General features: G+C 42.2%; 2 protein-coding genes across 6 annotated transcripts in view; one reads left to right on the top strand and one right to left on the bottom strand.

Moving 5' to 3' along the window:
* Window positions 1-6881, top strand: part of LOC117383745 (AP-4 complex accessory subunit RUSC1) — a 21221-nt gene extending 14340 nt beyond the window's left edge. For both annotated transcript variants that reach the window (XM_055228207.1, XM_033980963.2), the window contains one exon: window positions 1521-6881. In XM_055228207.1, coding sequence (XP_055084182.1) covers window positions 1521-1686 — 166 coding nt within the window. In that variant the 3' untranslated portion in view covers window positions 1687-6881. The remainder of the gene's footprint in view (window positions 1-1520) is intronic.
* LOC117384290 (histone-lysine N-methyltransferase ASH1L-like) lies at window positions 6097-24076 on the bottom strand. 4 transcript variants are annotated; one of them, XM_033981578.2, is made up of 14 exons: window positions 23688-24076; window positions 20464-21264; window positions 15989-19700; window positions 13831-14125; window positions 13511-13684; window positions 13341-13435; window positions 13199-13272; window positions 13080-13125; window positions 12974-13014; window positions 12824-12891; window positions 12495-12655; window positions 11318-11403; window positions 11098-11237; window positions 6097-10136 (listed from the first exon to the last, which is right to left on the bottom strand). In XM_033981578.2, exons 2-13 carry the CDS (start codon window positions 21073-21075, stop codon window positions 11112-11114), a joined length of 5490 nt encoding a protein of 1829 aa, XP_033837469.1. In that variant the 5' UTR covers window positions 21076-21264; window positions 23688-24076; the 3' UTR covers window positions 6097-10136; window positions 11098-11111. The 4 variants fall into 4 exon arrangements, 3 of the variants coding, with proteins under 3 accessions (XP_033837469.1, XP_055084172.1, XP_055084173.1); XM_055228197.1 differs by lacking the exon at window positions 6097-10136 and having other exon boundaries at window positions 11099-11237; window positions 12500-12655; XR_008649023.1 differs by lacking the exon at window positions 6097-10136 and having other exon boundaries at window positions 11219-11237; window positions 12482-12655.
* Window positions 24077-24126: the final 50 nt, after the last annotated feature.

Consider the following 24126-nt stretch of genomic DNA (forward strand, 5'->3'; position numbering starts at 1 on the left):
CAAGCCTACATCATCCATACTCCCACATGACAATTCTCCATAAATATACAAAACCATGATACACAACTAGGGATATCTGAATATTAGCTGGATCGGGTATTGGTTCCATGATGTTGTTTATGCTGATATCTTGTTTGGGCCTTTCATTGAATATAATAAGATTTTTTAAGGTCTAATAATGTTTGAACAGTTGCATAACACAACTGGATCTCTTGTGTAATAACCTAGCTGTGTTTTAATTATGTAAGTGCCATTTTTGCGTCCCTACACTGGTATTGGTTAATATCAGGTATCAAATATATTGGTTTCGAAATTGAAAAAGGTGAATCGGTGCATTCCTATACACAATAATACGCTACAGCTTCACAAACCTGATGCGATGTGCAGTAGTTGTGTATCGGAATGTATGCCGATTGTAATGCATAATAATGATTGTGTATTGTGAAGTACATTGTTTTCGGTGTAGCATTTTCAGAAAAATGAAAGGAAACATGGTGATCTAAACATGTTATGTGTTAGCAGTTAATACCCTATAGAAGTAAAATACACCCTATAATAATTTACTATTTTGGAGTGTAAATAAAGCTGAACAGTTACCATTTCCACCATAACAGTGACATGGACGAAATTTGTGGGAGTTGTTTGTTGGGGTTGTGATTTGGTCATACACTGCCCGGCAAAAAAAAAGTCACCACCGAAAAAAAAGGTCACACACTCTATTTCGTTGAACCGCCTTTAGCTTTGATTACAGCACGTATTCGCTGTGGCATTATTTCGATTTCGCTTCTGCAACGTCACAAGATTTATTTCCATCCAGTGTTAATTAATTTTTCACCAAGATCTTGCTTTGATGATGGTAGAGTCTGACCAGGCAGTGTATTTTGGCAGGTGATGTCTCATGGAATCTTTTCAAACTATGTGTTGTAACTCAAAAAAGGTTAAAAAACACAAATAGGAAACGTGATAATACATTGTCTTTATATAGAGCCTTTTATGACATCCACACGCTTTACAGAAGTGGACGCAAGGCTGCTACTCTACATCATCTGCCCCTCTGCCCACCACAAATCACTCATTCACCACATTCATACTAGGCAAAGTGGCTTAAGTGTCTTGCCCAAGGACACAATTGCAGTATGCGCTAGACTAGAGGCTTGTCTTTTATAGAAAATCAAGGTAGGGTATCAAAATGTCCTGTTGCACATTTGCTAACCTTGTATATTCTACTTCTATAAACATGATTGCTCTATTAGTTTAGTTATTGCTATTCAATATTTGCTCAAATGCTCCTGGATGTTTTAAATTTGCACTGTAAACTCCACCTTGATTAAAAAATTAATTACAAAACCAAAGCATTTATTGCAAATCCAATCATCATTTGTAAGAACGAAAATGCAATTTGATTTTTTTTTTTTTCTAAACCGTTCAGCTCTACATCTAACGTCTCCATTAGACCATTTATTTAACGGAACACTCATTTTAATAGTAGCGTGCTCAAAGGTTTTTGTTGTACTTTTCAGGTCAGTGCGAACATTGTGCGACCACAGAGGCACCGGCTCCGAGCTCACTTTCAGTAAAGGCGAGGAGCTGCAGGTTTTGGGAGGCGTGGACCAAGACTGGATTCGCTGTCGCCGCGGAAACACAGAGGGACTGGTACCGATCGGCTACACCTCTCTGATCATGTGACTTCAACAACTGCTGCACTTAATCAACAATAAAAAGAAAAGACTTTATTGACCCACTATGAGTAAGGGATATGGAAACACCAGCTTGGTTGGAGTTTGAGTTGAGTGCATCGCACCATCTGTTCCAAGTTTATACGCGTCAAGAACTGGCTGCAGCCTGATCTCCTGTTACAAACATATGGGGTTTTTCTATCACGATCCATCCAGTTTGGTCACATTAATCTAATGGGTTTTAGCAGTACGGGAGAGCAGATGGTGTGAAATGATCACTCGAGTTGAATTCCTTCCATATCACACTGGAAGACATTATCCTTCTTTAGTATCAGGCTCCCTTAGATCACAGCCTTTTGGGAGTCAAAATAATTCAAATAACTCACGTCTGAAATAGTGGGCCTTTTCTTTGTAAACTATTATGAAATCTAGCGTATTGTTGATGTGTTGATCAATGTTATCTTGACTTCCCAAGTCAGTGGCTGCACTCACACTTTGGTCCTTGTATAGTCCTGGTTTGAGCCTGGTTGAGTCCTGATGTAGACTTGGTTTGGTTTTGTTCTCCCAGTCCAGGTTTAGTCCAAGTTTAGTCCAAGTTTAGTCCCAGTTTTAAAGTGTGAACGCAGCCATTTGTGACCTCTTGATTCCATTGCCTGGTTCATGTGTGTTTGACCTGTATTTGACTGTATAAAGAAATATACATATTATATAGAATATACATAGATATACAGTATAACTACAAAAAACATTATTTACCAAGATAGTCAGAAAGCAGCTTAAAATCGCAACTATGTTTAAGGTGCACTATGTAACTTTTCTGGTGAAGGGCCCGTGATTTGCTTGTCTCCATGGAGATGTTGTTGCTGTGCCTGAAATGTTGCACAGTATGGCATTAAACTCGTCCAACTCCCTGGAGACAAGCAAGTGATGCCATTAGGTGAAGTTACAGGTCAGATTTTTGGACAGCTGAGCTCAGTCACAATGATAATGCATGTTTTTCAAGTCAACTTCTTTTGCACTAAAAACACCTGTAATAAAAAAAAAAAAAGTAATTATAAGTTTAATGGCAAAACTAAGGAACATTCCAGGCAAACTGATAGCATCCCCATGGCAGACTCTCCACCAGAAAAGCTACACAGTGCACCTTTAAGTTAGTTGTTTTATCTGCAACTTTACAAGTGAATTATATTGACATATGGAAACATTTATCGTCCATCTTGTACGCCATCATACCATATTGTTAGATTCTGCCTCATAACTTCCACTGTATGCTTTGTAATGTGCCCGAGTGCTTTGAATGAATGCCAGACACATATAAAAAAGAGATCTACCCTCCCACGTAGGAACCAACAGCAATCTGTAGCCAATCATTCTACCCTCATTGTCCAACGTGGGTTAAATTTATGCCCCATAAAACTCTACTTGCTCTTGTTAAACACTATATAAAGTTGAACAGAGTAGGCTCGCCCATATGACTGTTTGTGCTGTGTGAAGTCTGTAACATTGTTGGCTGACTATATCCTCATTCTTCTCCATCTTTGCCTCATTATCATAGCTCGTAATGCTAGTGATTCGGTGGATGTGATGTTGTGAATCTAGTGTGAACTACAAATCATACAAATATTGCTTTAAAGCCCTACTGCGGAACACCCAAGAAAAAAAAACAACAAACTGAAGTACAAGCATATAAATCTCTATGGGTTATTTGTTTTGTTTTTTCTTGGTGAAAAAGACATTGGAAAACATGTCTCTTTAATGTGAGCAGGCTTTCCTCTCCACAGTCTTGACTCGTAATGGTGTTACTGCTTGTCTCCACGGCAACGCTGCTGCTGCTTTGGCGCACAGTATAACGCTGCTGACATCAAGAACTTTAAATTATCGACTGTGGCATTGAGCATTGTCATTGTGAAGTTGAGTAATGGGAGTAGTCCGGTATCGCTTGGTATCAACATTTAACAGTTTAACCTTTTGTTACTAGGGGAACGCAACCCGAAATCTTCCGCAATATGACTTTAACATGACATGATGACATTTCTTCATTATATTATGCCATAAGGACTATGCATACGCGCCATGCTTTTGTTTTACTCATGTTTTATTTGCGTGCATGTTCACACAAACCTACTCAGCTGATGCAGAAATGTCGGTCTTAAAAGGCAGGCGTAGGAGGACCTCTTTAAGTTATCAGGTTAACGATAAAATGTATTTAAAATCAGGGAAAATTAAGCTTCTTCAAAGATTCCTCATGTTATGTTGATGTAGCATGAGATTCAGTCAAGTAGCATCAAACCCCTGAGCGTTATAATGAAAAAAATGCATCTTCACTGTCATTGAAAGACAAAATAATAGATATACAGGTAGTTAAGATGAAGCTAAAACCTGAGTTATTTTTGTGTATATTCCAAATGTGAGATATGAAATACAATAGTTAATTTATTGGATGTAATATTTATTGAATCTCGAATGAAAGAGTGCTTTAAGTTGCTATGTTTTTGTGGGGTGAAAGCAGAGATGGGGGCCTAGTGCAATGCAGACTGCACACCCTGCACTTTCACTGTGTGTGAGTGTGTGTTCAAATGTAAAAATAACTTCTATCTCTCCCTCTTCTCCTTCTCTTTGGTATTGTGCTCTCTGTTATAGCTGTCCCAGTTCTCCAGACCCTAAACTATTGCATAAGGTTGTATCCCTCTAGTGTTAGTCACCATCCTCTGCCTGCATGTGCTTGTTTGTAAATACACCCAATAAAACAAGTGAAAACCAACGAAATGTCAATGCGTTTAATTGGGATGATGGAGTTAGTTTCTATAGTGTTGGTCTAGTACTCAGTATTAAGTAAATAAAAGTAAAAATGAATCTAAACTAGTTTCAACCGCTCTCTTTCACTGCTTATCTACATTGCCCATAAAAGGAATTATTATGCTGGACTAAGAGAGCGCACATATCAAATAGGACTTATAATCTGTTTATTTTTGTTTTATTACTTTGAAGATGATGTAACTTTTCTCATGGTGTCATATACTTGCAGCTGTGGAGATTACTTGGCCTTGAATGCTCCACAGTATGGCATTGAGTTGTCTTTTTTGGATTTATTGAAGTACAGGCGTTTTATCGTCAAACAATCAACTGAAATACATTTATTAAACTGTGAGAGGGTTTGCCACTCCACAGATCTGACCTATAACTTGGTTTACTCCACGTAGATAGAGGATTTAATGCCATACAGTGAAATATTCCAGGTGGAGCAATAGCATTTCCATAGAGACAAGCAGGTGGAAATTACATAGGAAAGTGTATAGTATTGTAGTTATTTTGTTTAAATTTGTATCCATTAGCTCCGATCTCCAGAAAATATGTAAATTTTAACGTATTCAAAACAAAATCAAAGGTTATAGGATACAAACATTCATAATTCTGCCAAACTGATCCACCCAAAGAAACATTTTGCACATTTTGTCTAAGCACTAAACTATAAATGGCCAAGGATATGTAACTATGGTGAGCTGTGAAGGACAAAATAAGGTTGGACTGCAGCTCCCCCATCTTGCTGCCTTTGTGAGTCATTGCTAAAGGACAACGCAGTGTGAAACGTACAACGCGAGGCCACTAGATAGCACTGTTTATTCAAGTTGATTAGGCTCACTGCAGCATCGACAAGGCCCCATCCACAACACAGACGCCGCGCTCGTAGACGTAAAATGCTTTTATTATGTTGATGATGTAGAGGCTGACATTCTCTGGCGTTAAAGGCACACTACGTAACATTTATACCGGAGTGTCTGCTGTCCGTTCGTATCCCCTTGGAGATGTTATCGCTTTGCTCGGAATGTTCCTCAGCGTGGCATTCAACTTGCATCTCGCGTCTAGTCAAAACGATCCGAACTGTGACTGCAGCCTGTTTCCATGGAGATAGGTGTAGTTAGTTAATGCCGTACTGCAGAACCTTCCGAGCAAAACAACGCCATGTCAATAGAGGCAAACGCGTGACAAGACACTTCGCAGGAAAAGTTACGTAGTGAATCTTTAAAATTGTTTCACAATGTTTTTCAGATGCGGATTATCTGAGGCGACAAGCAAAGGTTACATGTCATGCAAACTAGATAAATATCTCTTTAGTGTACCTTTGCTGTAAAGTTAATCATCCACTGGCATATTAACATAGTGCTCTTAGTTAAAAAAGGAAAGAAGAAAAATATACATTGTGTAAACAGTCAAAGAAATTGCACTTTTTGGCTTAGTATCAGAAGCCACACTACAGAGAGCAGACAGACACACAGAACAGCTAGAGTCATCACTGATTGTCCGAACAACAACCAAAACGGGACTAAAATGAGACAAAGTATATATTTTACAAAAGAACCCATACAATCATAGTCAGTATTTAAAGAGAACTGTCCCATATTGGTCAGCCATAGGTTTAAAAAAAAAAAAAAAAAATCTAACGAAAGCTTATGTTAAGTCCATACAGTATTGTTAGGTATATTACTAATTACAGGCTACTGCGGACAGAATAAAAACAGTTTGTATGTACATTCACATGAAACTAGACATTTTCTTCCACTAAAAATGTACCAAAATCCTACAACAAAGAAGTTAATATGCAGCTGTACAGAAATGACCTTATATCTCAAACAAAAATGTTACAAAGGAAGTCATATAGTCCTTATTTCAGGAGATATTGCTTATAGACTGCATGAGCTCGCTTAAGTACATAAACAACATGGCACTTTCAAAGAGCATTTTAGGCCAACGCTGCAAAAAATAAGCATCTAGACGTGGTTAAAATGAATTCTTAATCTTGATTTGAGTAGTTAAAACATACACGATAGGTAAGAATCTTCCAGCTAAGGTAATCCTGAGCAGACCTAGCTCAAGATTCCCTACAAAGACAATAAAGTGAACCTTAAAACTCACTGATATGACCCAGATATGTTTATTTAAAAGGCCCATATTATGCTATTTTCTGATCTGTTATAATGTTTTCTCATCACAAACACATCTGGAGTTGTGTTTTCTTTCATTCACACATGTTTAGTGCAAAAACCCTGCATATTTAGGCTTAGTTTTTACTTCTCTCAAACTGAAAACACGCCGTTCCACCTTGTGATGTCATCATGTGGTAATACAGGAAGTGCTCCACTGTGTTTTTAAACTCCACACACTTTCACTAGAATCATTTGGATGGTTTTAATCTACGGAATTGCCAATCTCTACTGAACAAAAGGTTAAAAAAAAGCAGGTGTTAACTTTAAAACTACCACTTCATGACATCACAAGGTGGAACAGAGCATTTTGAGCTTTGCGGATGTAGACGGACTAATAATAAAGAGTTACTCAAACATGTGAATGAAACAAAACTGAACTATGGGTATGTTTTTGACGAGGTAACGACATCATAACATGGCTCACATAGCTCACAAGAATCAATTTTGTGTAATATAGGACCTCTAAAGCTGCACTGCGTGACTTTTCTGGTATAGCCTATGGTATAAAATCATTGAGATGTTTATACTTTGTTTTGATGGTTCATAAGTTGGATGTTAAATTTGTTTCTCCTGGTAAGAGTACATGGCTTTCTAATTACTTTTGAGCATTAAAAACATCCCAATTTCAATTAAATGCTAGACAGATACTTTAATGCCATACCATGGAACATTCCGGGCAAATCTACATGGAGAAAAGCAGGAGGCGTATCACAAAAATTACACAGCGCTTTTAACTTATCGCACTTTTCTAACCCCAAATAAAATAGGTTGAAAAGAAGAAATGTCGTGAAATAATCTGGGTTTGTCAACACAAGACATAAAAAAAATACTCAAATTAAGATTAATATTCTGTCTATGTCATTTCAGCACATCGACGATCTTTTTTGCAGTGAAATTAATAGTATTTTTCAAATCCTTTTTCACATTTTGTTCACCCCACGGACATTCTGATTGTCTCTGCTCAGGGGCACATTCTCAGGCAGCCGGAAGTAAACAAAAACACTTTATAAGATGTATTACCCTTCACCAGGAAATAATACTGAAAATACTCATTGATAAACATTCTTATAATTCATATATTTATCTGTTTTATAGCAGATTAGAGTCACTAAGCTCTGCTCTTTTTCAAAAAAATAACTCTCCTCCTTTTCTTAAAGCCTCATTACAAATTCTGTTGCAGCAATGCCAAAATTCCTATGTCTAAGCCCGCCCCCTCCCCTGTCTATTCACTGGTACACAGCACACACTGTCTCGGTAAAGTAACACTGACTCAAAAGCTTTTAACTGGCTCATGTCCAGAGGTGGGTAGCAATCAGTTACTTTTACTTCAGTAACTTGAGTAAAAAATGTACTTCTGATAGTTTCTGACAACATCGGGTACTTTTACTTCCGACTATTTTTGGACGAAACATAACTCATATTGAGCAAAAGTTTATGCGAGTAAGCCAAGGAAACACAATCTATCCGTTGGCTCCAGAATGATGAAAAATTAGGGCTGTTGCCATAGCGATTAGCAATTAAAATGATATATTATATCTTTTGACTGTGGAAAAATCCCCAAAATGTTGAATGTAACACCCATGAATATGTTGACAATATGAATTTATTATTTATTATGAGATTTTTTTTTGTTTTTCAGTTTTATGGGTTATTCTTTGGAAAATATCAGATTCTGTGCATTATTCAATCTTTTATCTGTCCGATTACAATAAGTGCAAAGAATAAATGAGATGTTACTCACTCCTCAAATACCTTTTTCCCTCTTTAAATGAGTAATAACTTGAATTACAATGATTGCTACTTACTTCTACTTAAGTAATATCATTTTAAGTACCGGTAATAGTCATTTTCGTTGAGTAAATTTTTTGGCTACTCTACCCACCTCTGCTCGTGTCTCCCGCCTCATGTCATATCCCAAAGGTGCAACGTGACTTTGAAAGCTTAACAAGAAAAAGACAGTTCAGTTTTGACCTACTTAAACAGGGAATTTCTTTTTTTTCTTTTCTTTTTTTTTTCTTTTTTTACCCTGGGGCAGCGTTCGTGAGCTCCTTGTCTCTTGGAAACTTCAGAGCTGAAATGCAAAGTACCATTAAGCTGGGATCACAACGTTGATGTCATAACATTTTAAACTGTCCATAGTTAAAGGAGCACTATGGAGCTTTTCAGGTGAGGGGTCTGCCACCTGCTTGTCTCCGCTTTTTTGCTTTGCCTAGAATGTTCCACAGTAAAGCATTCAACAACATTTGAAGCAATTTGGTCAGCTGAAGTTGTTTTAAATGTGATATATAAATAAAATTGAAATTAATTGGACACAGGAACACCACCAGGCTAAGTTACAGGTCAGATTTGTGGAGGGGCAAGCCAAATCACAGCTAAAATGTGTATTTATCATGGTATTTTTGACACCTGTAATTAAATAAATGCAAAATAGATATGTTTAACGTCACACCAAGGAACATTCTACGAAAGCAAAGCAATAACATCTCCCTGGAATGAAACAGGCGGCAGACTCTCTGCTATAAAAGCTCCGTAATGCACCTTTACACATTTAAATGGAGAGCAGGTTTTCTATGGTGGAACTTTATGTCAAATTTGATATTTTGATCTGGTTTATAGCCAATATCTGTAATTACGGGATCAATCCACATGAAACAAATACTCACACAAGATTCAAAGTCTTCTCCGTCAGCAGGAATTAACAGAACGTGAAATATTAGTTTTAATGTCAAGGCAAGTGGTGGCATTATTTCATAACAAAGGCATCTCATTACGGGCAGTTGAAATGACGTTTTGCCAAAATATTATAACAGCAAATGTGTCAAGTCACTGCTCTTCACCATATGTGGATTTTCTCCTTGGTTGTTTCTTACTTTGGCCATAGAGTTATATTCATGGGTTTCAACTTTTTGTTTATAGGCGCCATCTTGAGGACTGTTGACCTTTTGAAAAGATCAAATATTTTGCGTTAACTTGTTGGCAACTTCAACTCTGAAACCCACGCATAACCACTGCCCTCCATTTGAAATTACTGGATCAAGTTTTAAAATGACGTGAACTCAACCTATTGCTTTTCTTTAGTCAGGCCACTGTCAGTCTTCCTTAAGGTGCCAAAGTAAATGCAGTCATAGAAGTGCAGGCTTGTAGTTTTATAGTCTATCCACTCTGCATACGATCAGTCTTTAGTGTGCTTGTCAATCCAGCACTAGTGCAAATTCATGTCTGCTGGTCTGTTTCTTTCCATCCATCGTATTTTTGGCTGAAAATATGCGTTGCCATGGTTTCAGCCTTGGTTCGATGTCTTTTCTGAGCAATAGGTTCAAAAACACAATCGTCTGCTCCAAGTGCCACCGATGCGTTTTCATTCACCACAAATATTTGTTCTCCTGGTTTGTTTTTGTTCATTAATAGTAGCTGCGTAATGACATCACCTCCTGTCCATCTGTTCGCGTGGGCCTGGTCCCGTCCTCAGTGTGTCCACCTACACAACAGCAGAAATACAGTCAGCTTCACAAACCATATGCTTAGAGGCGCTGTACTTGATTTTTACTGTCTCCAAAATCTGAAAAACGTGTTTATTTTAAAGGGCTTATGTTACATAAAATGGACTCTTGTGAGATTTAAGCCATGTTAGAATGATGTTACCTCTGCAAAAACAGACCTGGAGTTGTGTTTTGTTTCATTCACACATGTTTAAGTAACCTTTTATTATTAGTCTGTCTATATCCCCAAAGCTCAAAACGCTCTGTTCCACCTTGTGATGTCATGAAGTGGTAGTTTTCAAGTTGCTTACATCTGCTTTTTGACCTTTTGTTCAGTAGAAATGGGCAACTTCAGGGCTGAAATTATCCAAATGAGTCTAGCAAAACTGTAAGGAGTTAAAAAAACACATTGAAGCACTTCCTGTACCACCATATGACATCACAAGGTGAAACAGAGTGTCTGATTGAGAAAAGAACTTAGCCTAAATGTACAGGGTTTGTGTTATAAACGTGTGAATGAAACAAAAAGACGACTCCAGGTCTGTTTGTGATGAACAACATTAAAACATAGATCAGACAATAACCTGATATGGGCCCTTTAAACAGTTTGCAGAGGTCAAAGGTTATTAATCCTCACTTATGCATTCCTAGCATCCTCATCCTTGAATTTATAAGTGTGTTTCATAACCTTCCGAGGCCAGATTGGTAATGCTAACAACAACTAGCATGTTTTCCAATGCACTTTCTCATTCTCTGAGGATAAAATGCTTATAATTAGATGCAGACAGAACACAGAGGCCTCATTTCTACCTTAAGAGCTGCTTATATATCTGTAGTGGGGTAAGAAAAAAAAAAAAAAAAAGGACAAATAATGGGGAACAACAGTGCAAACCGATCAGTGCAAGCAGATTAATTATAGTTGAAGTAAGTTAATACTGTTATATCTGATGTTCCACTCACCCTCCTGTATTAGCTTATGAGCGCTGCAGTGTCAGAAGTAAGTCACTGAGGCGTTTCCTCCTCTGCTCTTTTCTGCATACCTCCTCTTCCTCTCCTTTGTCTTCCTCTCTCTCTTCTGGTCCGCTCTGAGCTTTTGTGGGCTGTAAAAAGTTCAAATATGTAATTGTAAAGGAATTTGCTGTTATTTTGTCCTGTCTGGAGCTGGTTTTATGTTACTTACACAGGGGTTGGCAGTGAGGAAGCTGGAGGTGTCCTGGCTCTTTGGCGAATCACTGCTGAAATTTTTCTCCTCCCCCTTCTGCTGATCTGAGGTCAGAAGTCACATATCACATTGTTAATACATGCAGATAAACTCCGCGTTGTCATTATGGTGACCACCTGACGCACTTTTGGTTGTTCTGCACAGCCATTTAGGCCCCTGTCCCTCGTGTCACTTATTTAGAGAATGTCACACCTTTTCACTAATGCCACATGAATGGTATTAAATAGAGATTGACACAGAAAACAGGATAACATATAAGTTGCTAGCAAGAAACAAAAACTTCTGGGCATTTCTGACTTCTGAATTGCAATGTTGTGTGATCTATTGCTATTCCCGTCTCTCTTTGTGTGTTATGGTTGAAAAAAAAAGAAAATTATATGGTTTTATTGCAATTATTATCTATAAACTTCAACTCATCACGTCCATCCCAGCACATTGCACAACCAGTCCCACTTTGACTATAATTTGAGGTGGTCACCCTATTTGTTCTGAATACAGGCACACTAATGTGAGTGGCCCTTTCGCTCTGGTTTTTGTCAAATCTTTCATTGGGACTTTGATGGAAACTGTGGTTTCACTGTTAATGGAGAAAGTTGATGCCTGCTGGCTCTGGGACACCAGCAGTGGGCGACTGAAAATGAGGAACATTTCTGGAGGCTTAAATTCTGAGGTTGGAAAACCACTTAGTTTGAACTGCTGAGTCTGGCATTGAGAGACAAGCATAACACACATGCGCGCACATACGCACACACACACACACACACATGCTCACACAAATGTTGAGTTCTCATTCTTTCTGGGGACCGACTTTCATACACTGATCCTAATCTAAACCATAGTCACTCCTTGCCTAACCTTAACCTAAACCCTAACCTTAATCTAACTTTAAACCCACATTTAAATGATCCAGTAATAAAGGATTTACGTCATGACGACCTGATTTTTGTCCTTATAAAGGAGACTGTTCCCCATCAATTGGGTGAATACAGATTTTAATCCCCACAATGTTACAAATACCAGCACACATGCGCACATTCATGCACACATAGAAATAACAGCAGCACAATGAAAACACACCACTAAGAAGACAGACCCCTACAGAAACAAAACAAACACACACACTTGCTTCATGGACCTGACTTGATGTGGCTGTGGTCCTCAGTTCGCTCCTCTTCCTCTTCCTCCTCTTCCTCACTGTCTCTCTGCCTCTCTCTCTCAATCCTCAGGCGAATCTGCCGCTCTCTCACCAGCTCCCAGTTCCTCAGTAGAAAAACATGGTGCTTGACCACGAAGCTCCTGGCCCAACGCACAGTAACACAAGATAGAAATTTGGTAACAGTGAAATAAGTAGTTCAGTTTAGTTTACAGTTGACTTTGTGCATATGTAGTAACTGTGTTTTTACTGTAATCTTTGGCTTTTTTGGTTTTAAATGTGCTGTATAAACACATTTGATTGGATTGTACCTCTCATAGCTGCTCAAAGGATCCATGTCAAGGTGAGGAAAGAGGCTGGTGATGTCTTCAGTCTGATCCTAGAGAGAAACAATACGCTGGTTAGTTTATTTAGAATCACAACTCATTTTATATTGATTGAAATACGTTATGCAAACACACCTCAATGACACGGGGGGATACGGTCTTCTCTTTAGGTCGACCTGAACAAACCAAAGACTTAAACAGAGGCCATATCAATCTACTGAACACATCTAAAGATACTTACAGTAACGCCTCTTTCTCTTCAGTGGGACCACTGGCGGCCTGCAGAGCTGCAAAACCATAAGATGCATTTAGGCTGCGTTGGTTAACATGTACTTATACTACACTGGAGCTGGTGTTTACCTGGTCATGTTGCCAGAGCCACATAACGTCATAAGGGAGCTGGAAATGGATGCGCTTCAGTCTTAGGTATTTCCCTGTATATGAGATGTGTTAGACAAACTTTCACAAATAAATACTGATAAGTGCTGATTTTCATACTGACCGACATGGATTGGAGCAGGCAGCAGGCTGTAGTCCTGCTCCTCTGGAGAATACTCTGCGCTCTCTGCACAAAAGTGTGTGTTCTGTGATGGGGGACTGAGACACACAAACATGTGAGTCAGTACTTTCAGCGCTTTATCGTTTTGAATAGTAATGGTTCATTTGACTCACTCTGTTGTCTTGTAGTCATCGGAATAGAGGCCTGCCTTTAAGAAGTTCTTGCTCGGGGCTGTGTCTGCACGATCCTCTGTGGGGACAGGCACAGGGTCTGATGGAGCCTGCTCCACATCTGAGTGTCCCGAACTTTCAGAGGGCGAATCACTCTCTACTCTGTCCTCGGTGACACTAAAAGAAAAGACCCATGAAAGGGGGAGAATGATAGAAAGAGCAGAAAGAGAGAGAAGAGGCACTGGTTTAGCACACAGTGCTGAAATGGATGTGTTAATAGAGCAGCACTAACTGTAACTGTCTGAGGGCAGAGAGCAGTTTACCTCTGATGGGGAGGGGAGGGGCTGTGTCTCCTCTGGCGGCTCTTCTTCCTCTTGGCCTGCAGCTCAGCCTCTGTCAGGAGCCCTGGTTCTGCTCTCTCTCTCCTCTGTGCCTCGATGCCAGCCTGCACTTCAGGCACAGACTTAAACCCAGAGGAGGTGGAGTGTGCTGGGGGAGAGGCTGCAGACGGTAGAGGGTGCTTCCTGGGTCTCCCTGGTCGCCTTTTATTAACTGACCCATTGTCTGAAGGTGGTACATTTTTCGGTGGCCCCCAGTTTCTTGAATCACGGTGTGAACCTGCAGCCATAGAGAGGGGGGGCACACTGGTGAGGCAGTGAGACAGATGTGGCTCAGATTCCGTGCCGACAGGAGGCGTGAGGTGAGCCGCTCGGGGCTGAGTCACGCGGACGGGCCACAGATTAGGTGAGTCACTACATTTCCTCTGACCAGATCACTTCTGGGAAATGCATTAACAAAGATTTATGTGCACACATGCACGCGCCAAGAAACCACAGGAATTGACAAACAGCGCAATGCGCTCTTATCGTGAGCAGAACATACTCACACAATTTGTTTTGCACATTCAGTAAATGGGGACATAAATCTAAAGAGTGACAGAGAGAGAGGCCGTGTGTGAGCGAGCTGCACTACTATGTGCATTCAGTTAAACTGTGGACTCGTGTCAATTGTATTCCACCTCTTTAAAAAGACAGTTTCCCCTCAAAGCTTCATGTGCCCCTAGGATGACCCCCGTGTTCTTCCTCATTCATCACAGTGAAGTTTATATCTTTGTTCCATTTTCCATAGACCCAGACAAGAATGACCACTTACTCCTTATTGAATTTTCCAAGTGAAATAGGCACTGTGGGTCAGCAGGGAAAGATAGGCCAAGCTTTAAATAGCCAATATAGTGGTTACCTAATGACTGTATTCCCTGTATACCCAGAGGGAGCAACAGTGTGTACTTTGCTACGGAATCGCAAGATCTGACAGTTTCTTGATTGAAAATCAAGATTCTGTTCTCATTTTGTCACATTTTTGGAAGACAATTTTTGGTTTTGGTGTTGAACATTGGCCTGTATATTCCTAGTATCAAGAGTCTGACTCTGAGTCTGATTGTCTATAAAAAGAAGCAGGTCTTATTTCTTTCCCCGACTTTGATGTGCCTATAAACAACACCTGAGAAAAGTAGTCCTGTTACTAAAATGGTTATGCCACATTCGCGGTGCCCACATTGTGCAAATATAAAAACCTGTCATTCTCATCCACTGAAAGAACAGCCCTGGCACAAAATCCATTCAGTGCGCCCGCTGATGATTTGGTTGCATCTGTTATATTGAACCACAGTCTTGCTTTTTACTCTTTTAACACTCCAGCTACTGTTAATGTTCTTTTACTGTTCTACAAAGAATATCTTGTAGTCTTTTGTAATATTAAAGATAAATCAAATCAAAATTTCCATTTGAATGGTCACAATCAGCAAATAGCAAAATGTGCAATTATTTAGTTATATAACATCCTACGCAGTCCACAATAAAACAAAATATTACAACCACATGGGGTCTTATTATGTATAAAACCTGCTAACCTTGAAATTTACCTTTGCCTTACAAATGTGTTTAGTGCATGTATTTCCTTAGCAGCTCATATTTCAATCATCTCTGAAAAGTTAATGTGTTTGTTTTTGCGCTATGAACCAGGGCTGTACAAAATTTAAAACTGTGATTTCAATTATTGCTCTGTTCAAATGCAAAAATGCTGTGAATGCAAATACAATTAATTACCTTCTGTTCAGAGCATGTGCCTCTTTGTTCTGTTCCTCAAAAACACTTTTTTCTAAATAGGCTTGAAAGCAGAAGTGTCACAAAACATTCCTTATTACATATATGAGGTCTATACATTCTCTACAGTATAATTTGACAGTATAGAAGTAATCGTTTGAAATTATGTTGATTAAACATTTCTGCGATAATCAAGCAGCTGGACTCTGAAAAAGCTCAAGGTTTTAAAACATAAACCGCAAATCTTATACTTTTTCAATCAGATATTTTGCATCTTCATTCCTTGTCTTTTGATATAGCCCATGTCTAATAAATACAATTAATAGCATTTGACAGCAGATGTTACAGAAACCCAAACATAAACAGCGATTATTCTTACCTGTTTCTCTCCTCTCCATCCAGGCTGGCTCCTCCCGCCTCCACGGCCTGTCCCCTCCCCACCGCAACCCCCTTGCTCCGGTCTCCATAGCTGCGGATGTGAACAGGTTTGTGTGTACTGGTGCCGGCGATGTCCTGTAAACTGATGACTCTTCCTCATCGTCCTCTTCATCATCATCATCCTCCTCGACACCTGCTGCAACCGTTTTGTTTGTTTGCTGCTTTTCGCTATTGAAGCCCGTCCAACCGCCGAATGTTGTCCCTCCTAGGCCGCTGTATTTTGTCCAGTTATGTCCCAGGGCGCCCCAGCCTCCCCCAAATGACGACAGATGAGTCGACCCCAAACCAACAGATGTTAATGGTATTTGTTTAAATCTTTCAGTTGACGAAGACGCGGTGACAGATGAGAAACAATCCGATCCGTTTTGACGTGACCACGGTGATTCTTTGGACAGCATGCTCCCTAACCCCCTTGTTGTTTTTCTTCCAATTTCTTCTTGTCTAAAAATGAACCCTGGTCTTTGCTTCGAACCAAATCTCTCTCTGTCCACCTCGTCTTCCTGTATTTTGTCTTCTTCGTCGCAATGTCGGTGCCGATGCTTATGCTTATGTTTGTGTTCGCTTCTCCCACACCCGCAGGAGAAGTTTGACGTGAGCCCCGATCCAGCATGGCCGCTCCCCCTCGGACAATCTTCACCCCCGACACTCCCGTCCCGCATCAGTCTGTTCCTACGCCTATGGAAACGTGCCGGGTTGAGTAAGATGTGTGGAGATTGGTGGAGAGGGAACTGACTGGGAGAAGGTAGAGGATAGGAGTTGGGGAGATGGTTATAAAGGCTTGGGTAACTTCTATACATGTTTTCAATTGAATCCTGAAATTTCGACGAGCAACTGCACTGTCTTCGATCGAGCTTACGGCTGCAGTGCACTGGATGGCATGAGTAGAAAGACTGGGTTGGGAAGGAGGGATTGTGTGGATAGTTGGAGGGGTGAGGTGAGTAGAATCCATTTAAGTTTATGCGAAATATATTGGAGCGCATTGAGTGGGAGGAGTGGTGCCTTCTTCCTCCAGGACTACCCCCGTCGTAGCCATGCACCAGACCGGCCCTCGCCCAACTTCTCCGCCCGATGTGCATCTCACTAAACACCGCAATCAGATCTTCTAACTCTGAGAGAAATTCTGGATCTTGCATTTGCATAATCTGCTGTTGCTTCTTCTTATGTTTATTTTTCTGTCTTTTCAGTGCATTGTGGCAGGAGTAAAAGTCTGACTGAACGCATTTACTTTGCCCTGAACATGGGCATAGGCACGAGCAAGAAGAGGAGCAGTCAAAATCTCTACGTCTGTGCCTGTGTCTGTCCCTGTGCGCATTTGGGTTGGTGTGTCGGGACAATAGCGGAGAGGAGACAGGGGAGGGGTGGTCGAGGATAGAAGCAGGATGTTTTTGACTGCTTAAGACAATCCCGGAGGAGTGACCTACTCTTAGCATCCCTCTGGTCCCTCGCATCTCTCCTCGCTCGCATATGCTGTTGTTATCCGTCCCGATTCCACTGTCGCTAGGCAAAGTCTCCTCGCTGTGGGACTCGCTCCTGGGGGATGTAGTGGCCTCTTTCAGGTGGCCCGGAGGAGAGCCAGGTGCGTGCTGCAGTGAAGTCGTGGGAGTGGAGAGCTTACACGTCGACTGGTGGAATGGGAAGTGCGGTCTGCCCTGGCAAGGACAACTCTTCCTCACAAACGAAGACAGCGAGGAAGAGGAGGGGGGTCGCGGGGAGGTGCAGGAGGAGGAGGGAGAGGGTAGGGAGAAAGGTTGAGAGAAAAGCAGACACGGGGAAGGGTCGGTGAAGCTGTGTTCACTGTAAGGGCTCTGGGCTCCGCTTGAGTGGGTGAGGGAGGGGGACGGGAAGGGGTGAGAGGCGGGAGGCTGCGAAAAGAGAGACGTTTCTGGAGCACTGGTGAACAGAGATGGTTGAGAGGAGCTGTGGGAGATGCCGCTTTGCACTTTTGGTTTTCGGCCTCTCCTTTTTCCCATGTAGATAGTCCCTCTTTTACTGACATTAATTTGAGGACCAAACTTACCCCCTAAGGAGCCAGACAGAGATGAGAGTGTTTGTACTGTTGTAGCCTCCATTGATTTAGCATCTTTTGCCACGAAAGCAGATGACATTACTTTGTGAAATCTCTTCTTTTTTCTCTTCTTCATCTCATTTATCAACCTCCTGATGTTTAGCTGCCTGTTTTCATACATAGGAACACTTCTCCTCTTGTCGCCATGGTCACTCAGTGCACTGGAGCTACGCTGGTCATCGCTTTGGGTCGGATGTTTGGGAGGGCGGCCTCTCTTTCTCGGGCTGGGTCTACTCTCGGTGGGACATAGCTGCACTGGACTAGGTGCTCTGTCCTGCCCAGGAATAGGCACCTGTGTGGGGGTAACATTCGGGGAAAGTTTTGGAGGTGGTTCATTGGAGCTGCCAGATTGAGATTTAGGCCGTCCTCTTTTACGAGTTGGGGTTGGTGGAGTTTTCGTGGCACATGTAACCGGCTCTGGATTTGTCTGTTTGGGAGATGGAGACCTAGTTAGAGTAGACGGTGGGGAGGAGCTTTTGGGAACAGTACTGGAAGTGGCTGCATGTGACTCATTGGGATTAAGGGATGTCTTTGGGTTCTGGGGAAAACTGAGGGAGGGATTACGCTGGGAATCCAAAGTGGCTTCATGATTTTCCGCTTTCTGAGCTCGGTGCACCAACTTTGTCCAGCTGGGCCTGCGGGCTTTTCGTTTCTTTAGCGGGCGGCTGTCTTGCTCTGGAGGGGAGGAGGGGGCAGAGAGAGGAGGCAAAGAGGTGGGAGGCGTGGAGATGGGTTGGATTGGAGGCGAATTTCTCAAAACGTCCTGGTCTTTTGATTTATTGTTATCACCTGTTGTTTCCACTGAATCATTTTCCCTGCATTTTGTGTCTAGAGCATTATCATCTTGTCTAGTATCACAAACAACCTCTTCTACCGTACAACTACCAATGTCTGTACTAGTTTCTGTATTTTCAACTTGACATTCCTGGCTTTGTGTTTTGTCATTTTTACTCGGGGCTTGTTCTTTTTTAACATCATTAGATTTATGCCGATCCTCTCTCCCTCTCTCCTTCTTCGTCTTGCTCTCCTCGCTGCGACTCTTTGCCCTCTCCCCCTCTAATCTGTCACGCTTTGATTTTCTATCCCTTCGTTTTTCTTTCTTAGACTTCTTCTTTTTGTCTTTCCTTTTTTCCACAATAGGCTGCATTAAAGGATCATCTTGGGGTTGCAAGGTGATGGGAGGCGAGGGGGTGACAGCTGAGATAGATGGAGATTTGTTATTATTTGACAGTTCTTTTTGAGAGCTGTCTGCTGTCAATTTTGTTATTGAAGAGATAGATGGAGTGGTATTATACTTTCCAGATTTGACTTTTTCAGAAGATGCATTGCTGGTAGTCCCTTTCTCATTTGATTGACCCTTGTGTTTGGATATCTGCACCAAACCATTATGTTTCTTGCCGGAGCTGGCTTCAGTCTTTATGTCCTCAGCTTGGGAAGATTTTGGAGATGGAATTTGAGATTTATTGTCAGTTTTGGGTGAGGAGTTTTTATGTGCAGCTGAAAGACCATTCACTAATGAACTTTTCTTCACTTTCTCCGATGTACCATTTGAAACAACATCAGCCTTTTCAGCCAGTTTGATTGGGACCTGGGGAACACAAGCAGGAAAACTCATTAACCACAATATCTTCTATATACATAAGTCTGCACTGACACAAACAAGTGAAGAAATGTTGTTTTGCCCATTAAAATAACATAGGGGGGACAAAATTACTTAATCGGACAGAGGAAAGAGGGCGTAGGAAGAGGAGGGTACTGAAAATGGGGTTGACACAGAAAGGAGAAATACAAAGGCAGTGGAAGAGAGTAGAACGAGGAGAGGGGGAGTGAAAGATAAATGAGAGCAGGTATAAAAGAGGGGATGTAAAAATAGAAGACAGGGACAGATATAGAGAGCTGGGCAGAGATGGAGACGCACAGAAAGCCTTGCTATTGGTAGCTATAAATTGCCACTAATACAGATGAGAAGGCTTGACATTTTGTACTTGTCCTGTAATTCTGCAGCGGCGCGAGTGGCGTTTGCACTGCCCCAGTAATGCTCTTCCCCTCGGGTGATTGTCATGAGGACTGATAGACCAATGTGTGTAAAAGCTCCAAACGGTTGCTGTGCTGTTGTCCTATTTATAGTTGTGTTTGTTTAAACATGCTGCTGAGGTTTCTGTGAGACAAGCTGTGACCTTATTGCAAAGGAGCTAAAAGATGTACCACTTTGCACTTGAACTAGTCGTGTTATGGTGCAGACGCCAAACATTAGCACATACTATTAATAATACACAAGACTGCATTATGTCTAATAGTTTGACAGCTGATATTTCACAGGTACAACATAAACGTAAGTCCAGTTAACTCACCTGACTGCTGGACTTGTTCCTCTGAGCTGAAGCTGCAGGGGCTGTGGTGGGAGCTGAGGGCAGTGGCTGCGGTGATGTTGTTGTTGTTGTTGTTGATGATGACGATGTTGATAATGACGATGGTGTGACTGGAGCAGATGCCGTTTGTTTGGAGGTGGTCTGGACACTGTCCAAGCCCGAGTGCTGCTCTTTGCTGGTTGCTTCATCTGGACTGGAGCTGGTTTTGCTCTGGTGACCCACTCCCCCCTCTGCCTCCCCCCTCAGCGCCCCCCTGCCCTGCCTCTGATAGGTCCTAATAGTGGGCTTGCACACATAGCTCTCTAAGATCTTGGGCGGCTTCTTGGTGCGCTTGGCCTGGAGTCCGATTCGGAGTCTCACATTCCCCTCAGGGCAGCTCGTGTCTTTGCCTGAGATCTGAAGCTGCTGGTCTCCTTTGGTCCCACAGCGCCCCTCGATGAGCAGCTCCAGCACTGCCCCCTTGTCCCCGCTCTCCTCCTCTGCTCCGGCTTTACGCTTCTTCTCTGGCACATGGTCCTTCTCTGAGCCTTTGGGTGCAGAGGTGGCATCTACAGAGGTTTTTGGAGGGCTGCCCCCCTTCACTCTCTGATCCATCAGAGAAGACGGGGGAAACTAAAATGATTTTGGCATTCACTTTTAGGCAGCCTCCTTGAAATAAGTGACGTCACCAACTAAAAGTAGACTGCAGGTGTGAAGGGTCCAGAGATTTACAACTAAAAAGATGAACAAATCCAAGCGCAAATGGGATCCTTCTTCGGTCGTATCTTGTCTTTAAGGCTTTAACTGAAAGGGAGGGAGTTTGAGACAGAGAGAGAGAGAGAGAGAGAGGAGAGAAAGACAGAGTCAAGTGATTAGTCATTTCGATGAGCTCAGACGTTGAGTAGCAGCAATAGAGAAATTGAGGGAAAGTCCCCGTCCTGCAGGCAGCTGTGAAGAGGTGCTAAAGCCTGTGTCCACAGTGATGATCTCATCACACACATCAGACTAAGAGACCAATCAACACTGCACTCCTACTAAAGCTTAGAGCAAACCAAGACACACTCCAAGTCCAAGTCTGTGATATCTGTATGACTCTAAATAAAACAGAGACATGGTTTATTCCACATTTTAAAAAATCAACGTATCAATCACTGAGCTGGCCACAAATACGCACTCCTGATAGTCTCCTCCTCCTTGGTGTCTTTGCGCCTTCTGTTCTCAGCTACTCCCACAAGCACTTCTCCGCCCACCCTTCCCTCTGCTGTACTTTCTTTTCTCTCTGAAACTCCCCTTTTCATGTTTGGCAGTAAGCTCTCGCATGCATTCTCTATTAGTCCCATGCAGTCTCTCCCTCGCTCGCCTTCACTCTCTGTAGACCACACAGCAAAGTGGTCAACTCATGCACTGTATCCATGTTAATCAGAACCATATTTCCTCCTCCGCTTGGTTCTTTTTTCTACTCTCCAAACTAAATCCCTCCATTCACAGTCCAACCAGTCCCCTCCTCCCTTTCAGTAGTGGTAACACAAATCCGTAGGAAAGGGTAAAACTTATTTTTGGAAAGGAGTGCAAATTCCTCCTCCCATCGCTTCCTCTAAGTCAAGTAAGCTTTTCATTGACCCCATTGTAAATTGACTTTTAATGTGACATTAGAACAAGAAACACACCCTAAAATGAATCCTCCTGCCGAACAGAGAACCTCCACTTTCACTTGACTCGAGTTCACCAAGAGCAAAACCATCTACGGCAATACCTTCTTCATTAAACTCACCAATAATTAACAAAGAGAGTAATCTATTTTCTAATATAACACAGTCCACCAAGCCCATTCTCTCTCAGAGCTGCTTCTGGAACAGCTTATCTGTCCCTCCACACAGAATGCCCCCTGCACTTACAAGAAAATCTCAAATGATGTTTTTATTTAAGAGCACTCTCCTGTGTCCTGGTCCCTCCACACCCAAACCCACTTGCTTGAATCATACAGTGCTTAAATCAACATCTGTTCCAGTTACTGTAGTTATGTAACCGTTATGGAGAGCTTTTGGGAGTCAAAACTGCTCAGAATAAAGGGGAAATTTACACACAAGTCCCTCTCTAACTCCCTTTAAACAAAACTGTAATAAAATAGTAATAAAAGTGCGACTGGAGATCGATGCTTATGTCTGTGAATTGAGCAGATTGTTTTGTAGCTCATAAAAGAAGAGTGCAAACGTGGATGATGGTCCAAAAGCAATATTTAAGATGAGTCAGTGTGAATCGTCTTTTCCTCCAAAACTCCTAGACAAACCTCAGAGTCATCCTAACAGCTGAACAGGAGCAAAATGACAGAATGATGTGTGGACTTGACACTGTAGTCACTGTGGTTCCTCACCAGAGCAAGGGAACGATTAAATCATAATAATGGCCCTCCGTATTTCCAGCCATCATCACCATCCCATGACGGCGTTATCATCAATAACTACACAAGCCCATTATCATCTGCCTGACAACAGCAGGGCACGGCTCCCCGCTGGAGACGAGCCGCGCTGATGGTATCTGGACCGGAGACGGAGCAGAGCGGCCTCGCGCCTCACGTGAGGGAAGTTTCCCAGTGCGCGCTCGTGGCCCTCGCGCTCACCTGTCAGTCGTATGTTGGTCGTACATTGTGTACCGTGTAATCGCCGCGTAGGCTGAGCTTGTTACTGTATGTACAGTAGACTGTGGGGAGTGGGGTGTTACTCTTTTACTAACAGGAGCTTCCTTCTCCGCTGTGACTTTGCGCACCTTAGAAAAACACAATTCACTGACGCTGACGCATTTACAAATCATACACACATGCACGTGTTGTTGTTGTCGTCACTCCCTTTTCCATAGACCTAATACCCGCGCACGGAGCGAGCCTGAGATCCTCTGCTACAACATCTTAAACTCGATATGGAAGTGGCACTACGTAGCATGAAAATATGAGCACAACAGTGTTTGTGTGGGGATAAGTCCCCCTCCACATTTCTCTCCTCTCTGTCCTCTGCCAGCCCTTCTGCTGGTGTCAGCAACACTGGAGTAAGAAATATCACCGTCCATGAGCGAAAATCAAACGGACAAACATACTCAGCAACAAGGATAAAATTAGCGCAAAAGCGGATGCACACAGTTGTCAGTGAGCTCCAGAGAGCACGCAGATGATGACAGGCCTGCACACATGAACACTCTGCCATGGTCATGTGTAATAAGACTACGTAGCTACTTACCCGAAAGCGCGTCCCGGAGCCAACTGCGTTTAAGATGAGCTGAAGGTGTTTCTGCTCTGCTCTCTCGCTCGCAGCGACGATCCCACCGCTTGTGGTGCATTAGATTTGGCTTTGATTACATAATGTGACCAGCGAAGGTGAAAACACCCCCAAAAGCCACTTTGAGAATCATCCGAGACCAGCGCTCACTGTGGAACAACATTGGCGCGGGTGTTTTCATAATCACGTAGTTAAAGATGTCTGTCTCCGCAGCTAGGTGGCGGACTCTTCTTACGGATCTGCTTCTGCCCACTTCTCCCGGGGAAAGTTAACATTGCTCCCGCCAGTAATGGCTCAGCTTGAGCTGTACGTCTGCGCACGAGCTGTTAACGTGTCAAAGCTGACAGAGCCGCAGCGCGTGCTACCGCCGCGCGCACACGCACACTGATTAGTGCGCGAG

Source organism: Periophthalmus magnuspinnatus, chromosome 16 (genome assembly GCF_009829125.3).
Source record: "Periophthalmus magnuspinnatus isolate fPerMag1 chromosome 16, fPerMag1.2.pri, whole genome shotgun sequence".
In the NCBI taxonomy this organism is placed as follows: domain Eukaryota; kingdom Metazoa; phylum Chordata; class Actinopteri; order Gobiiformes; family Gobiidae; genus Periophthalmus; species Periophthalmus magnuspinnatus.

Excerpts from the sequence above, each read along its gene's own strand:
- LOC117384290 (XM_033981578.2), bottom strand. The coding sequence starts at position 21,075 with ATGGATCAGAGAGTGAAGGGGGGCAGCCCTCCAAAAACCTCTGTAGAT. Across the intron at positions 19,701-20,463 it reads GGAACAAGTCCAGCAGTCAG|GTCCCAATCAAACTGGCTGA; the intron begins GTGAGTTAACTG and ends TGTGTTCCCCAG. Across the intron at positions 13,436-13,510 it reads GATGACTACAAGACAACAGA|TCCCCCATCACAGAACACAC; the intron begins GTGAGTCAAATG and ends TGTGTGTCTCAG.